General features: G+C 41.1%; 1 protein-coding gene across 5 annotated transcripts in view; it reads right to left on the reverse strand.

Annotated features, from left to right (window-relative positions):
• Window positions 1-3767: 3767 nt before the first annotated feature.
• The window catches only part of cabp1a (calcium binding protein 1a), a 28552-nt gene continuing 14101 nt past the window's right edge, over window positions 3768-18218 (reverse strand). The window contains exons 1-8 of one of the 5 annotated variants that reach the window (XM_048243975.1): window positions 13329-13349; window positions 8512-8709; window positions 7291-7321; window positions 6715-6858; window positions 6481-6590; window positions 6184-6258; window positions 5976-6048; window positions 3768-5517 (exon numbers count right to left, since the gene is read on the reverse strand). In XM_048243975.1, the coding sequence (XP_048099932.1) occupies window positions 5492-5517; window positions 5976-6048; window positions 6184-6258; window positions 6481-6590; window positions 6715-6858; window positions 7291-7321; window positions 8512-8709; window positions 13329-13334 (663 nt within the window). In that variant the 5' untranslated portion in view covers window positions 13335-13349 and the 3' untranslated portion in view covers window positions 3768-5491. Of the gene's footprint in view, window positions 5518-5975; window positions 6049-6183; window positions 6259-6480; window positions 6591-6714; window positions 6859-7290; window positions 7322-7458; window positions 8227-8507; window positions 8710-13328; window positions 13839-18218 lie in introns of those variants that run through there. The other 4 variants (XM_048243978.1, XM_048243976.1, XM_048243977.1 and 1 more) reach the window with 4 other exon arrangements.

Consider the following 18218-nt stretch of genomic DNA (forward strand, 5'->3'; position numbering starts at 1 on the left):
CTATTCTACAATCTATTCACCTTTTCAGCACCAGTAGGGTACTTTCTGTGCAGCCAAGACACACACACTCAGGCATGCCAAACAAGCATACACAAAAGTTTCAAGAGTGGGGGATGGAGTAAAATATGGAGACAAATTGAAGTGTGATTTATTTTCGCGGAACGGATGTACAGGACTGAGCGGCGGTCATATTTTGTACCGCTTTGCGGTACATCTAGTTATAGTAATAATATATTAAGTAATTATATTTGGTAAAAAGGAGGAAAGACTCTCCACTCTCCTTGACACAAAAGGGTTGAAGGCAAAGGATACTGTTAAAAATCTTGGTGTATTAATTGACAGTGATCTAAATTTCAACAGCCATATGAAAGCGATAACTAAATCATCTTTTTACCACCTCAAAAATATTGCCAAACTCAGAGGGCTGATGTCAAAACATGACTTAGAAAAACTCATTCATGCATTTATCTCCAGCAGGGTTGATTACTGCAATGGACTGTTCACAGGCCTTCCTAAAAAGACTATTAAACAGCTTCAGGTGATACAAAATGCAGCAGCTAGGATTCTAACAAAAACTAAAAGAACTGACCACATTACTCCAATTCTTAAGTCCTTGCACTGGCTTCCAGTAAGTCACAGAATTGACTTTAAAGCACTATTGCTTGTTTATAAATCAGTAAATGGAGCAGGACCTAAATACTTGTCAGACATGCTTTAGCAGTATACACCTTCTCGTTCTCTCAGGTCCCAGGTGAAAAACCTGCTAGTAAAACCCACAGTTAGAACTAAACATGGTGAAGCAGCTTTTAGCTGCTATGCGGCTCAGCTGTGGAACCAACTTTCGGATGACATCAAAAATGCTGCAACTGTAGCCAGTTTTAAATCTAGACTTAAGACCAAACTGTTCTCAGATGCTTTCTGCTAACTGTGCCGAGTTACAAATTCTGAATCTGCCTTGATAATTATTCTACCTTGTCTTTTATTACTTTTTTTACTACTTTTGCCTTTGTTTTTGCTTACTAATTATTCTTTATTTTTAAATGATTTTACCTTGTGTTTTATGTTTTCTTTTTATTATGATCTTTACCTTTTAACTATTCTTTGACTATATTGCCCTTCTATGCTTTTATTTGTTATTATTGTTTGGTTTTGTTTATGTAAAGCACATTGAATGACCTCTGTGTATGAAATGCGCTATATAAATAAACTTGACTTGACTTGTCATTTATTAGCCTCTGAGCTTCCCATAATGCCATATCACAAATTAATTTCTGACCAATCACCATTCTGCACCTGTCTTTAAAATTGGTTTACGCACTTGTTCTGAGCTCAGGTGTCAACTTCTGACGTTCTCCTCCTCCCTCCACAACCACATGGTTTATGTCAGATTGTCTAAGGGGTAGACTATATATTTTATTGAACAATGTACCCAGGGTTGTGGCAATTAACGACCTACGGTGCGGTCTAGCGCATTATCTAAAAATCTTACACCAGAAAAATCTGGTCTATAGCGAAAGGCGCATATGAAGCACAGTTGAGGACGCACTGTCACAAGATGTAGGCAGCAACTCCTCTGCAGGATAAATGTCCTTAGGTTTTTTATTCAGTCATTCGAACATTATTGGGGTAAGTGTTGCTTTTTTCAGGCGATGTTTTCGATGGTAACCCATTGTCAGTCAATAGTGAAAGTAGTTAACTGTGTATAACTGCTGTGTCGTTGACTATGACACCACGGTGAAGTTTCACTGTGCCTGAGTTCAAATAATAGACAAGTGCAGGTGTGTGTAGCCTATTCTGCTAGGTTTTAGTAAAGCATAGTGAAATATCTGATCCATACATTCTGCAAGCAAATTCCTTCAAATGCTGATTGTCAAAATACTGATGCGCTGTTTTAAGTTGCGCTGCTTGCTGTTAAAGGGAATGACAAATGTCATTGTCATTGGTTTAAAGGATGTTACGCCCAAAACACCCATGACTGAATAAGAAACAATAGAGCTGGCTTTTAACGCCAGGTGCCCAACGTTTAAACAAAACCACCCCCAATGTCGACTGGACAAACCCCTAAATTTATGTAAGCTATTCACCAGTGATCATGCATTTTAGATCGCCAAGATGGGGCCCTTCATGACGGTGTTTGCAAGCATTCGTTGGAACTATTGTTTTGGGAAACACTTGTGTCGCTTCAAGATTCAACGGACTGCAAGATTCGCTTCAAGTTGCACTGCCATAGTTCAAACTATGTTTTGGGTAAACGGACCAGAAACATGTTAGCTACAGTTCCTCTCTACTCTATAACTTCATCTCTTTAAGATTGTAACATGGTGCTGTGGGAGAGCTAGCTAGTGCCTACGTTACGTAAGGGATAATGTATAGAACACCGGTCATTACTGGGAAAATAAGTCCCGACAGGGCGAACCGGACCACGACGCGCAGCGGAGGGGTCTTGTTCCGCCCTGAAGGCGTTCTACATTATCCCGCTTATTATACGGCCAAAACGAAATAATAAACTCCCCACAATATGACTTTAGCCTACAGTACATAACCTAGCCTATTTGTTACCGTTCATCGTGGCATTTGCTGAGAAACAAATAGTTCGCAACAACACACGCTGCTGAACTTGAATCAAACATTCTTTAGAACAGCGGTCCCCAACCCAGGCCATTCCTAACCGGGCCGTAGCCTACGACATGAGTTTAAAAATAAATAAATAATTTGCAATAATGTCACGTTTTTACATGACATAGGCCTATATGCAGTTGTTTGATTTCACGCATGTTTGCATTTTGCAAGGTCTATTTTCTTACGTCTGTCTGTCCCGCCTTCAACACTTTTACATATTGCCTTCAGCGCTGCGCAGCCTCAGGTCAGCTCACTTCACCTTCTTAGCGAACGGTAGTGTCACACGAAGTTAGCTAAACTGCTAGAATGAGCAACAAAAAACAAGCATAGCAGGTCACTAGCCAGTGTTTGAGTTGCGAGAGCCGCTGCAGAGATTTCTTACAGAAAAAAAGTCACCGTTAGCTGCACATTTTAGTGATGAGGACTGGGTGTCAAAACTCGCTTACCTGTGTGACATATTCGGGTTGCTTAATGACCTCAACCTGTCACTCCAGGGGAGAATGACGACTGTCTTTAAATTGGCAGATAAAGTCGCTGAATTTAAAGCCAAAGCTTGATTTGTGGGGACGACGAGTGGACCGGGGTGTATTTGATATGTTCCAAACAGTAGTGGGGGTTTTAGGAGAGACTGAGGCAGGGCCCTTTCTCTCGCAGCTGGTGCGCGATCACCTTGTTGCGCTTTCAAATGAGTTTGAGCGTTACTTCCCATCCTCCAAAGATCCACGGCAAACCAATGAGTGGGTCCGCAACCCATTTGTCAATATTGAATAGTCCTAATGTTCACACATATAGATGTAGCTTCAAGTTGTTCAATATTCATAGTTCATATTGTTCAATTTTCACTTCTTCAAGTTCACGTTTTTCACATGTTTAAGAGATCGTTACCTTCACTGTTCATACATAACTGGAGCTAGTTCTTTTCAAGTAATGTGCATGCACAACACATATGGAACATGGAACCCCCGACAATTTTTTTTAAATTCTAAAACAAAATAAAATAATGCCCCCTTGGAAATTCCAAGTGCCCCTTTGTCACTGTACTCGGCATCAGGCCATGGGCAAACCTGATTGATGCCAATATGCTGGTGACGATCACAAAGGTTTTTCTGTCTTTTAAAAGAGAAAAAACAATAACAATGGATAAAATGCTCTGTTTCTAAACAGATTTAAGTCTTTATTGAAGTTTTAGACAGTTTCAAAGACAGAAAAGGGACAACTGAAACGTAAAGGTTTATTTACATTAGATTATTTTAGATACAATGTATTAAAATTAACTATTTTATACATGAGTGCAAATTACCCTAATTGTTTGGCATGCAGAAAAACAAAGAAACTAACAGACTGGGTTCAACACTGTTCACATGGAACAAACATTGAGTTGGACAGAGACTGACATTCAGGCACGAACTAGACACAATAATCGTCAAACACGTAATGAGAACATGCTCAAATGTCCGGGCTCTTTTAAATGTGAGACTTAGGCTGTCAGAGGTCTGCTTGCATCCACATCCATAGGATCCAGCATTTTAAGTGGAGATAAATTAAACCACAACCATGACAGACTTGTGCAGAACACCTGGGAAAACAGGTTGAGTTTAAACAGGCAGATTACAAACGGTGAGTGCCATCAGTGCCATTTGCAACATAGCACAATCCTGAACTAACAGGTAAGCTACTGTGTGAAATCAGCTGGCATGTTGCATATGAGGGGCAATGCAGGTATTACTTTCTTAAACTGAACATGACTTTCTTAAACCTTGAACTTGAATTTCTTTGAACCTTGAATTTCCCCTGGGGATCAATAAAGTATCTATCTATCTATCTATCTATCTATCTAAACTTCTTCAAGGACATTACTTTATCTCTAGGCTTTACCATGCTTCTACACTGACATCAGTGTTAAACCAGAAATAATAGGACAGCTGACTGGAGCCTGCACTTCGGGGGAAAGTTGAATGACAGCTGTCAGTCTGGAACAAATTTGTTGCAGACCAAATACCCTTAACAGATGTAACACGATGTAGGAATTCCCCTTTTCAACAATTTTGAACATGGGTCCATTTAGCACTACAGGGCTACCCAATTTGTCTAAAACTTTAAAAAAGGGCCATGCATCTACCCGTAACAAGAATGTTAAATACCAGCCATTCCAGGGGTGCATCGGCAATGTCAGAGATTCTAGTCTCAAACTCAAAATGAGTTTGAAGCCATTATTTTAAGGTAAAAGGACTACATTGGTTTGCTTAACAAAACCTTCTCTTCAGCACTTCCTTTACTGACACAGTGTAAGTACATGGTTTAAATTTGCGGTGGTTTAGTGAAAGGTGCACAAGGGAGACCTTTTCTCATTCGAAGCATCGGAGAAGTTCAAGACACCACTGGGATATACAGAGAATGACACATGAACATCACTGGCAGAGGCTCCGTTTCAAAAACAATTTCCCCAATAAGTGCCTATGCCTTGCATATAGTAGGATACACAAACATGTGTCAATCGGCCTACACTGACAAGAACACCACAGGTCATCACAGAACATCATATTGCCTTTTTATAGATGGATGTCACCACTCCATGAAGGTCATACAAACAGATGATTGGATGCAGTATCCATGGAGTTCAATGGAACAAAAAAAAGGTGCTGAAAACTTGCTACAGAAGAGAAAGTGATTCTTGAAGTTGATTCTTGAGAGAGAGAGAGAGAGGAAGAAGACATGAAACTTGTATCATCCTTTCGTATTCATGTTGTTGTGGTTCCAGTTCTGACTTTTATGGAAAGCTGGCTCAGATTTGCAAGGCTCAGGTGCCTCTCCCGGAGGAGGAGAAACACACAACGCAACATGGAACATGAGGTCTGATCAAGGCTTCCATCTCTCAACGGGACATCATGCGGACAAATTCTGTATAGGGCAGGAAAAAAATGTGAAGTTATTGGGGAAAGAGGTAACATTTCACTTGACAGTATCGACATAAGAGTTACATGACACTGTCATGACACATGAAACCTAACCCTAATCCTAACACCAACCCTAACCATAACTCTAAACCTAACCCTAATCCTAACTGTTATGACAAAAACCGAATGTCACTTAATAACAGAAGTGTTATGTCATAAACGTTTATGACTTGTTTGTGACACGTTCATGACAGTGTCATATCACTCTTATGTCGACACTGTCAAGTAAAGCGTAACCAAGAATATATCAGTGTAGATGAAGAAGGACAAGGCAATATCCATGGAAATGAGTGTGGCTGATGCAAAATGGCACTTGTTTATTTACCTATATTTTACTCTCAATTAGCCAGTGGTGATGGCCAGTTTAAATAAGAACAGTGGAAGAACATGCCTAGAACTCACCCTCAAAGTCCACTCTACCATCACCATTCAAATCAATGTCCCGCAGGATATCCTCCAAATCTCTATGACCAACCTATAAGTGACAGATGACAAAACAGTACTTTAATAAATTGTAAATTGGAACATTTTCTGTTGCATATTTACATAATAATGTTTATTTTTTGTAAAGAGGAAGTCTAACGAAGGCCATTTCATTCTGGGCTCTCACCTGCTGTCCCAACAGCTTCCTCATGGCCTCTCTCAGCTCTGAGGTGCTGATCTCTCCATCTCCATTGGTGTCAAACTAAAAGGAGAAAACAGCACTCGAAGCCTTAGTTTAGCATTGGATGATAACTTCTATTTTTGCACATGGACATCTGTGCAATGTTTATTCTGACTAGATATATGTGTATACATGAAGTGACAACACTGATTGAGGTTTTTTTTTCCAGAAGAGGGCTTGGAAGAGAAAGAGAGAGAGAGATGAGAGAGTGATATGTTTAGTCACAGGGTTTGCCTGTTTTACCTCCTTAAAAGCATCTCTGAGTTCCTTCACACCGATCATGTCTGCTGTCTCGGCTAGTAGTTTTGGACCCATGAGCTCTACAAAGTCATCAAAATCCACATGGCCTCCCACTGATAAAGACAGAGATCTATTAGGACATCTCTGGACACCCTTACCTCATTTTTATAGGTCAATGAATATAAACACATAAAATGCATTCAGACATATATGTGCACAAACACATATAAAACTCACAGTTCATGTTGATCTGCTGGCTAAGTTCAATAAGCTCCATCTCCGTTGGCATGTAGCCCATTGTCCTCATACAGTTGCCTAAGTCCTTGCAGCCAATGAAGCCATCCTTGTCTTTATCAAATTCCCTGAAGGCTTCACGCAACTCTGAAGAAATACAACACAGAGAATTTCAATACACTTTGTGTGAAAATTCATTTTTTGGACATTCAGCATCACAGCTTCACAGAAGAAGGGGGAGGTAAGAGGAAGAGGGGAAAAGGTATGACCAAGTAGAGCAAGTAACAAGTATATGAAGAAAAGCAGTGGAATTAAATTGTCATGTATATCACTATTGAATGACACGGTAACAATACATGTGAACGTGCAATATAACATAATACAATATCGTGACTATTCCATACATCATCATTAAAATGCATATGATTAGTAAAAGTTCAATGTAACCCAAGGAGCGCTCACTGGGGAGAAATCCATTTCAGGATGCCTCCCATGTGAAACCTCAGCGTTCAACATAAACAGGCCGAGAATGATGAAGAACTACCCCCACCCGTCTGAACAGCAACCAAGCCAACTCACCATCAATCTCCTCTGGCCTCAGCTCCCTGTCCTGTGAAAACAAAACAAAAAGCAGCACAGTGAGTCCATGTCATAATCGACTAAGCATATTGGAGAACAAATCCGCACCATGCATGAAAACCACAGCATTTCTTTCACGTAGAGTGTGCAAAATGTTTGAGCTGCTACCATTATAGTCATCTCGGCTGCTGTGAACAGGAAGAAGTCTGACTGCTCTATGCTCATCATAACGCTGTATCTATGAAGGATCTTGAGAAACCTCACAGAGCCTCAGTTTTATGGTGTGTAAGTGTGGCTCACGTCACTGGAATGTATTTTGACTGCGGTGGTCTTTGCTCTCACGGTCATAAAAGATAATAAGATCTTATTTTGGACTGCACCGTACGTCACAGGTGAGCCACCAAATCCTGGAAGCAAGCACATGAACAGCATGAAAGAATGCAACCCTGGCTACAACAATGACGCGCACCTTTAAAGGAGATGCAGAGGGGAGAGACAGAGGGAGTGAGAGAGAGGGGAAGGAGACACGCAGAGAGATGGAGAGGGAGAGAGAGAGATGGTTCCCAGAAGCCTTACAGGTTAACAACAAGGACCAGTAGTGAGAGTAAACACTATGCACCACTGACATCACAGCATACAAAACACATATGCACATGGACCCAGACACTCGCTCTGACGCTGAGCCTTGAGCAAAAATAAAACCCGTCAGGAGCCTACTTCTTATCTGCCTATATTTAGTTACTCTGATGATGTGGGTATTGGTGATCAATACATGTTTGCTTGTACCCTCACTCAATTTCACAGATCTCCATTCATTTGAAAGGGTTTTGTTCTGACTGAGGATAGACATGACGCAGATAAACACATGGACTCTAGGTGTCCTATTCACACATTATGGCATACAAGAGTGCTGTACTTTTGAGTGCATACATTTCCATACGAGTCTTCAAGAGCCATATGTCTGTGCAGGTGTTCATATGTATTAAATCTGGAAATTATGCATTTTCATGTCTGTGCATGATGAATTGAATTATATATATATATATATATATATATATATATATATATATATATATATATATATATATATATATATATATAAATATATTGAGCATATATGCACAAATGTATTCCGGAATCCCTGTATACACTGTATGTATGTGCATATGTGCTAGTGAGTGTGACCTGTAGGAATATGTTTGTATGCCCAGACTTACGTACAGCCTTCCGCGTATTGGCCAGGCCCATGGGGAGGAAGATGCAGGCCGGACCCAGGACAACAGCATGCATGACAGAACAGCTCTGAACTAGGGCCATCAGGGGTTGCCGGAAGGGCCTGGTCCCCGGACCCCCGCCCGACCCCTCCACCTCACTGCACTGATGCGCTATCCCACACTTCCACCACTGCTGCTGGAAGACCTTTCCCCATGGGACCAGTGAGTCGGGGGTGAGGTTGATTCAGGGCAGAGACAGAGTTAGAGATATTTAAGATTGTTTACGAGGATCCCACATAAAGTGGATGATGAAGTTTTAATGAGGATTATGAGGAGGTTGCTGGAGATTATTAATGTTATTATTTGTTTTGATGTGATCATGTGTAATAATGCGTTAAATCAGAAGAGATATTATTCAGAGATATCATTTGTTTATAAAGTGACACAGTACTTAAGTGAGAAGTAGCTAAATATTACCTTACAAAACCATTATCTTTCTACTTTACTGTCTTTTTGGGTTCACTTTTCAAGTGGGCCATCAAAACAATAAACACCACTCTAAAATCCACACCACACAGCTATGCCATCTCTTGCCATGAATTGGGCTTGGTGAATACAAGTCAACATTACAACACTAATATCATCTAGAACCAGTGTCACTAATGATCATGCAGATGTGTTAGCAAAACCACTGCAAGTCAAGCAAGTATGCCATGCTCACTGTTGTTTGTCATTTGAAAAGAGCCATTTGTTAGACTAAAACCAAGTCATGAATGCTTAGATACTAGTTTTATAATAAATGTCTTTTGCATTCATGTACAACAATAATCGGTTATACTTTACTTGAAGGCATCTACATAAGAGTGACATGACACTGTCATGAACCTGTCTTAAACATTATAAACAAGTCATAAACGTTCATGACATAACACTTCTGTCACTCGCTTCTGTCAAGTGTCATTCGGTTTTTGTCATGACAGGTTAGGGTTAGTGTTAGGATTATGACAGTGTCATATCACTCTTATGTAGAAACCTAAAGTAAAGTCTAAAGTGTTGCCCAATAATCTTCTGGAAGACAACCCAAAGAAGTTAACAGACCATAGTGACGTGAAAACATTAGCACTGTGCCCATATTGTGAAGGAAAACATTAATGCAGAGTGAGTTTTCTTTAGGCTTCTTTCACTTCCCCATTTGTACAACACCACTCACACTCTGTCTGCAGTCTAGAGCGTAAACGCAGAGTTCATGTGATGCCAGATCTCTGAGGCTAGCCAGACTGTGCTGTTCTGTCTTATTAGGGTGTCCTTTCGAGTTTTCTCCCACACAGAGCACTGGATGTGGAGATGTGTCCTGACTCCCAAACTGTGCAGTGCTATTCCGCTGTGCCAAAATCTTACGTAAAAAATTCACACAGACAAGCAAGCCTAACGTTACTCTGCATTTTACTACTGTAGAACTTCCATTCATATCCATACATTAAATACTTTCACAAAAAAGTAGATTGCCTCCTTTTTTATATGAATGAAATCTAGCTATGCAGTCTTCTCAAGTCTATGGTAGTCATTTTCTAATTCAGTTTAGAGTTTGAACAAATTACTCCTCCACCCATGACAAAACAGCTGCATGGGCAGAAAAATAGGATCGATCAAAGTCATTTATGTATCCCTGTGCTGACAGAACAAAGATGGGCATAGCAAAGGTTCAGTTGCACTGAAACATGAATCAGTGTTGTAGCCTACACAGAGCCACGAAGCTGAAGTTACATGTTGTGACAGCTTCTGCCAGAGTTATTGTAAACACATAAAAACCTCTGTGTGGTATGCTGCCAGTTTCAAGCAGAAGGAATAGTCACCTGCCCACTGGTTACATTCATAGCGCTATCTTGCTTTTGCTAGTGCTATAGCTCATTATTCCTATGAAAACATGTCTTTCAATCGTGTTGGCAGACTGGTTGGTGGACGGTTACAGCTAACTATTCAAGATTGAGAGCTGTATAAAATAAACACTCATATTGGGAGACTCTCTGGAAGATTACAGTGCTTGCCAAAGTCATTTAACGGAGTGATATTACATCAGTGCCCATGCTCCCAAATAAATTATTCTATATTCCTGGCATTGCATCAACAGCAGAACTTGACCTTAACTCACAAGATACTCAATACACACTTAAATTCAAACTCATTACAAACAACTCAAGGTCTCTACAAACAACAACAAGGTCTCTTTTTGTGTAAAATTGGAGCACCAAAGAGGTCAGCGTTAAACCAAAAAGTAATAAAAAAAACACTGCTTGGATTTTTTTTCAGGCAGTAAAGGGCAGACGGAATGACTTTTCCACAGGGAGGATGCTAGGAGACAGACACACCATACTGAGATAAGACGTCTATGCACGCATTTGTAGTGAGTGCACCATCCTGTCTCTCAAAATGTTTCCAAGAGATAACTTGAAAGATTATTTACAGGAACTGTACTCAATTTGAAAGCATTTTGTACAAAGATCCATATTTCCATATATTTCAATATGTAGTGCTTACAGTACAGAGAAAACAAACATGTACCTTGCTTTTGTAAGTTACAAACTGCTTATCGGTGACGATCCTCACACTTTTGACTTCAGGTTCACTTCAACTGACTATCCTCCTCCTTTGCTAACTATCCTTCCATTTTTTCACTTCAGCCCAATCCTTTTCACACAACCCACCTCCTAATGCACGGGCAGGGCCAGATTTGACTAATTCAGCCCAATCTGTATTTCTCCTCTCTCTATTCACATTCTTCCCCTCAGGACACAATACATCAAGTTCTGTTGACTTATTCTCTTACATTTTAAGTGCACAGTCATCCAGTCCTGTATTATAAACGACTGCTTAATTATCTGGCTTTTGAGACCCACCCCCCAAGCCCCCCACCCAGAACAGAACTAACTTGATACATTGTGTCCTGAGGGAAAGAGTGTGAACCTCTGTGTTAATCACCCTTCTCTCGTCTTCCTGCACAGAGCTTGTGGATGAGACCTCCTCCTACCTGCCTGGTTTTAACTCATCTCATCTAGGAGATGGGAATGGGTGTTAATCTTTCATGCACTACTGTCTGACCACACTGCACGGGGAATGGGAATGGAGCCAGAGCTGAGATGTGGGGACGTTGGTCTGTGGAGTGAGACCTTCACACATTTTTGTGTGGCTTCAATTGATTTGTTGAAGCACGCTTGTGAAACGCGTTACTCACTCACATTAAGAAAATTACGTCACTTGTCAAATTACTGAATACAATGGGCGATTTTTTTTTTTTTTTTTTTTTTTTGTGTTGTCAGTGGCACAGAAGATGGCAAAGAGTTGTGAAATATACCGTAACTGGTGTTATGAGATATGCTCAAAGAAAGAGAGACACAAGAGACAGACAGAGAGAGAGAGAGAGAGTAGTGGCTGAAAAGTCCATCCTCTTTAATAAAAAAAGCACATGGCCAATTTTCCATTCATCTATCATAACAGTTTACGAAGCTGGCACTTGACACCCAATGTAAACACTCTCAGTGAAACAACACACACACACACACACACACACACACATACAGACATGCACAAACATATATGCACACACACACACACACACACACACACACACACACACACACACACATACACACACGCACACAAAGCCAGAAATGATTAAATTAAGATAAATAAATGTGTGTTAGTAAACAGTTTAAATGTAAAAACAAGATAGACAAACAATGTAAACTCTACAATTCTTGCTTTACTTGTTATGAAGTTTTCACGCAAGCAGAATTTGAGCTTCAGTAAAGGTGTGCGCATTTCTGCCTGACTGAAAATCGTTGCACCATCATCAGTCTCTGAGAATGAAAACATCTGCTAAACAAAATGCCACAAACACTTGACATATCCTCTTGCCTAAAAGGAAGGCCATCATTCAGTTTCTTAGATACATATATTTAACTTGGAACGATCTTAATACAAAAATATGCAAACCAGAATCCAGTCATATGATATCAGCACTATGAGAGTTTTTTTGTCACACTAACCATGAGGCAAGAGATTAGAAAATGCTTTGAACATGTCGACAGTGGGAATGCTTTGAATAAAGATAAGATATAAATCATTCATCTGCACAGCTCTGATTGCCAGCCCATGGAGCAGAAACAGATTCATCTGTAATTGAGCATGCCAAACAGAGTCCGAGGGGGGAGAAAGAAGCAACCGACAAACATGGCAACTGACCCAGAAAAAAAAACTCCTTGTGTGAATGTGAACTTCCTATCCAGAGAGGTTAAGAAGAAGTCATCTGTTTTTCAGGATTTTTTTTAAGTGTGGATTTGTGAGATGGCCAATGTCCTCATAATCTGCGGTGGGGTTATCAGATCACATTCTGAATGTACATGTTCTTTGACAGAAGCTGCCTTTCTGTCATCTAGAGCCAGACCAAACCAATGCCAGAGGATTTGTCACACATCAAACATGTGCTAAGTAAACACACACACACACACACACACACACACACACACACACACACACACACTCACAGAAAGAGAGAGAGAGCATTCTATACAGTTTACCACATGATGATACTTTTCATTTCTATTTCTGAGATGAATTAAATCAATTCAGAGGTATTAATTGAGTGACATGAACGTGATGCATTGTGTGCACAGTAATCATGCCTCATGCAAAGGTTAGATATTTGCTAATTTGTTGCTTGGGTGACACTTGCAGTAGAAACACAATGTGACACAATGTTAATACACACCATGATTTGCACCATATAGATCTACATAATGCTTTCAAGTCAGAGTAACACAAGCTTACCTTCATGGAGATATTTCCAAAAGGAGATTTAACACAGTTTCCCATAATCTATAATACAGCTGTGCGTCTGTGTGTGTGTGTATGTGTGTGTGTGTGTGTACGTGTGTGTGTGTGCGCGCCCACACACTATGTTTGTACCTCTCTAGATGACAACAAAATTAGAGAGAGAAAAATGTCGAGAAAGTTGTGTTGGATGGCCATAAAGACCCAGGCGAGAGTGATCGAGGAGAGGAGAAGTTCATGTGAAGAGAGGACTAACTCTCTAACTAAGCAAGCCAGAGAGAGGGAGAGAGAGAACAAGGAAAAAAGAGAAAGGATGTACAGAAGAGAAAGAGACACACACACACAGAGGGAGAGCAAGAGAGATAGAGAGAGAGAATAAGACAGAAAGCAAGAGTGCAAGATGTCTAATAAAGAGGGTGTGAAAGAAAGCTGTGAACACTTGTTGATTTGCCAGCTAAGCTGTTCTATCTCTCTGTCATTCTTTCTCCCTCCCTACTCTCTCTCTCTCTCTCTCTCTCTCTCTGGCATTCGTTCTCCTTCCGTCTCTCTCTCTCTCTCTCTCTCTCTCTCTGGCATTCGTTCTCCTTCCCTTCTCTCTCTCTGTCTCTCTCTTTCTGGCATTCGTTCTCCTTCCCTTCTTTCTCTCTGTCTCTCTCTCTCTCTCTCTCTCTCTCTCTGGCATTCGTTCTCCTTCCCTCTCCACCACGCCCCCCACCACGCCTGCTATGAGAGTGCACTGAGAGGTTAGAGATTCATTCAGACCTGGTCCTAGCACCAGGTGACCAGACCACCTGTCAGGATCTGGCCCGGACTGTTGGAGTTTGTGCCACCCTGGTGGCCATTTTGTGTATTGTCCTGTGTTTGTTTTTGCCTGTTCCCCATGTGCTTTGTGTTACCTGCCTGTCATCTGTCTTTGTCTCCTACTTCCCATCTCCTTATTTGGTCTGTGCTTCCTGTCTTGTTTGTTTTCCCTCCATTTCTGCCTCCTCACCTGTTCCCTGTTATTGTCTCGTTGGTTTTGTCCAGTCCTCTGTCTCTCTGTTAATTGCTCTGTGTATTTCTACCCTCCTGTTTCTCTGTTCCTTGTCGGATTGTCTCTCTGTTTGTCTAGTCAATAAGTCCCATATGTAAGTAAGAAAATCTTTAAATGTAAAGTTCGTGTTAAAAATGAATTCTGTTTTGTCTGTAATTCTGCCTGGTTGAGTCTTGCACTTGGGTCCTCCTGCACAACCCTGACACCACCGAGCTAAACATTTGTGTTAAACAGACGGCTAAAAATACCTCGCAGAACACACGCACCAGCACAGACCTAGACTTGCGCGTAAACAGATGTGCAACAAAACGCATGTGCATACACACAGCCCCACATACTGTACAACAGCCTTCCTTCCAGACAGAATATACACACCTGCTAACTTTATCAAACACGCATAAACATACTCTCATGGTTTGTTAATATTAATAGAGCCAGTGTAATGGTTTAGAAATGTTTCTTGTCCCCTTAACAAACAATTAGTCTTAACAGCTCTCTTTTAGTTCACATCACAACTTCAATTCCCACACACCTCTCTCTTTTTGCTGTTATTGTTCTTCGGACTTTCTTGCTTCTCTGTTTTCCTCACCTTCAGACCTTATCTTGTCCTCTTTCCCTGTCTCTCTCTCGTCATGTGTCTCTTCTGGCCCTCTTTCCAAATGACTTGACAGACTTGAGCTCCCTCATCTGTCTGACCCCCCCCACCTCCCCCCCACCCCAGAGCAACCCCGCATTCCCACCCCCGGCTCTCACTGTGAGCTTTAGAGAGCACTGTGCATCACTCCTGATGCCTATGGACCCTTTCAAGAGAGTTCCATTATCAGCATCATAGTTGGCCCCACAAGACTTCCTTTTTAACATTCCATATGTTATCTTAATGTAGAGGAAGTAGATTGGGGCCCAAATAGAACGTTCAAGCATTGTTTTTGTTTTTATTGAGGAAAGGGTCTATTCATTATTCATATGCTGTCAAATTAACTGATAACAAACACATCAACATACACAAATACAGATGAGTGTACACATCATGCTTGTACATTTTCAAAATGTTTGTCACATGCATACTGAATGTGTAATGGAAACCCTATTACATGCAACACAAACCTACTAAGGTAATATGCAATGTAGTAATTACATAAATTTCCACTTGAGTGTAAATACACTCAAAGATGTTGGCAATAGCAGGCACTCATGCACAGCGCAAATGTGATTTGTACGTATGAAACTCTACAAACACTGCTGTGGAGGTGATAAAGTATGTAAAACATTCACACACATATTGCACATATTATGCAAACACATAAGTGCACAGATGAAATACCCTTGCACAAAATGTTGATGCAAACTAAAAGCAAACGCCTGAGAGACCTGACAGTTTATTTGCACCACTTTTCACCCAGCCAATAGCCTGACGAGCCAGACCCACATTAAAATGTAGGGTCTGGGCACTCACCGTTAGTAGTGCTCAGTCCGAGGGGCGGGATAATCAGTTGTCTTTCAAATTTCCTCTGCACGCAATAGGACAGCGGCAGCGCAATGAGTCCCGTGCGTTTCCCACCAGCGGAGCTAGTTGGCTAGTTCAAACGTTTGCCTACTTAATAAAAGCTTAACTCGTGTCACACTGTTCGCCAGCAGCAACATCCATCTTATTTGTTTTCAAGTAGCAGGGAATTCAAGCCAAACCTTGCAACTCTGCCATCAATCATTATGTTAAGCCCACCTAACGACTCTATACACAATTTCATTGGCCTGATTAAGTTTCGATTTCTGGAGCTCACAAGCCAACGGAGAGTTGCTAGACTAGCCCTGGCAGCAAATGTAATTTGCGGCCGCTAGGGGCGCGTCTAGATTTCTAGGCTACCCAGCCAACCAAAGTGAGTCTACTAGCTGTGAGCAAGCTGCTTTTGCAATTATAAAGCTGTTGTACAAAAAGTAAACTATTTAATGATTTTCAGTAAGCAATACACAATTGATATTTACAAAATGAGGAATATAAATTATTTGGAATAGTAGATAAGAGAAGAGAAGAGAAGAGAAGAGAAGGGAAGAGAAAATAATCATTCAATCACACAAAAGAAGGAGTGTTACAGTGAATAACATCAAAGTGGTTATCCAGATGTCAAATCTAATTTTATATTTATGTCATGCCAACAGTCTAGGAAGCTTATTGATCACCTTATTGATCAAAAATGCCAAATTGCTGAATATCACAATAAATCAATCAGAACCGAGTATTTAACAGAGTGATATTTAACTCAAACAATAACTTTCCCTCTCTAGGGATTCCTGGAGCCTACAGACTAAATCCAGATTGGCTACGGGTTTAGGCCAATCATTTCGTCGCTAGAGCTAAGGTTGCTGGTTGAAGAGTTGGTTTTCTCTGTCTCTGTCATGCTGATAGGGCACGGAGCAATCTCGTTGTGACAGCACACTTTGGAGTTCTGCAGCTGTAGACCACGCACTCCTAGAATAATTTACCCCAAAATGCGTGCAGCTGGAACAGAAGCCTTATCGGATCATGGTGGCATTTCACATAACATCAAGTCAAAGCCTTACTGCAACCTGAAAGAGCACAGCATTTCCCTTAGATTCGTCCGTTCTCTTTGTCTTCGTGACATCCGTGACAGTGACGTGCGTGCCGTATCTTCAGCTTTCGCTATTAGTGCAGGATGACAAGGACCTGGCAGGTGAGAATGGACCTAGCAGGGGGATTGGTGATACCAGCTGAATGAAACAGCGTTTTCATGTGTGTCTGTGAGTGTGTGTTTGTATTTGTGTGTGTCAGTGTGTGCCTCTGTCTCTGTCTGTCTGGGTGTGTGTGTGTGTTGGAAAATTGTAAATCACAGGGAGTCTGAGGTGAAATGATCTTGGCTAAAACACAAGGTCACCTGGTGGGCACCAAACACACTAAAGCTCTCTCTCTCTTTCACTCTCTCTCTCTCTTGCTCTCTCGCACCCTGCAATCCCAATTCATTCTCCTTCAGCATGGCTTCGTTTCTATATTTTCACCCACCACAGTGGTCCAACCATCTCGTCCATGGCTCTATCCCTGTGAATGCTATTTCATTGTCCCCTCTTGCTTTCTCCAAAGCTCTCAATCTCTATGCCAATGCCTCGACCTAATGTACATTTAATGCAGTCTTGACCTTCAGATGAATTCACCTTCACTCTAGCCTGAGCTACATATAATGAACTGGTTATCATCCAATCATAGATATACAGATGAAAAATGTTTTACCTCTCAAATAGAAATATTCACAGTAATACATATAAAGCAAAATATGACTGTGGTATCACTATAATTGAGACAATTAGCAAAATGGTCTTTCAACACTAAAATGGTCAGCATCATTTCCTCCCTCTCTCTCTCTCTCTCTCTCTCTCTCTCTTCTCTTCTACTTGCCATTTTCCCCATCTTATCTTCATGGGAGACAAAATCAAGGTCACAATGACCTCAACACAGCCTGATGGAGCCAGAAGCCCCACTGAATCACTGCAAAGAGGGGGAGTGAGACAGACAGATGGATGGAAAGATGGGGGGGGGGGAGAGAGAGAGAGAGAGAATTTCTGATTACACACTGGAGCACACACACACACACACAAATCCTATCAGGGACTGCTCAAAGGTACAGTGAATGCACACACACACACACATACACACACACACACACACATTGAGAGGTGAATACCAGTAGGAAGAGAATGCATGGCATTCAGACGTAGCAAAGCCGTGGTATGTTTTCCTCTGTTGACTCATTTCAGAAGTAATAGGTGTGTGGAATGCAGAAAGGCTGTGGCACCTGGTCCCTCCTCTCTTCCAGCTCAAGCACTCCACCTGGTCCCACTCCTCTCTT

Source organism: Alosa alosa, chromosome 5, assembly GCF_017589495.1.
Source record: "Alosa alosa isolate M-15738 ecotype Scorff River chromosome 5, AALO_Geno_1.1, whole genome shotgun sequence".
NCBI classification, from domain to species: domain Eukaryota; kingdom Metazoa; phylum Chordata; class Actinopteri; order Clupeiformes; family Clupeidae; genus Alosa; species Alosa alosa.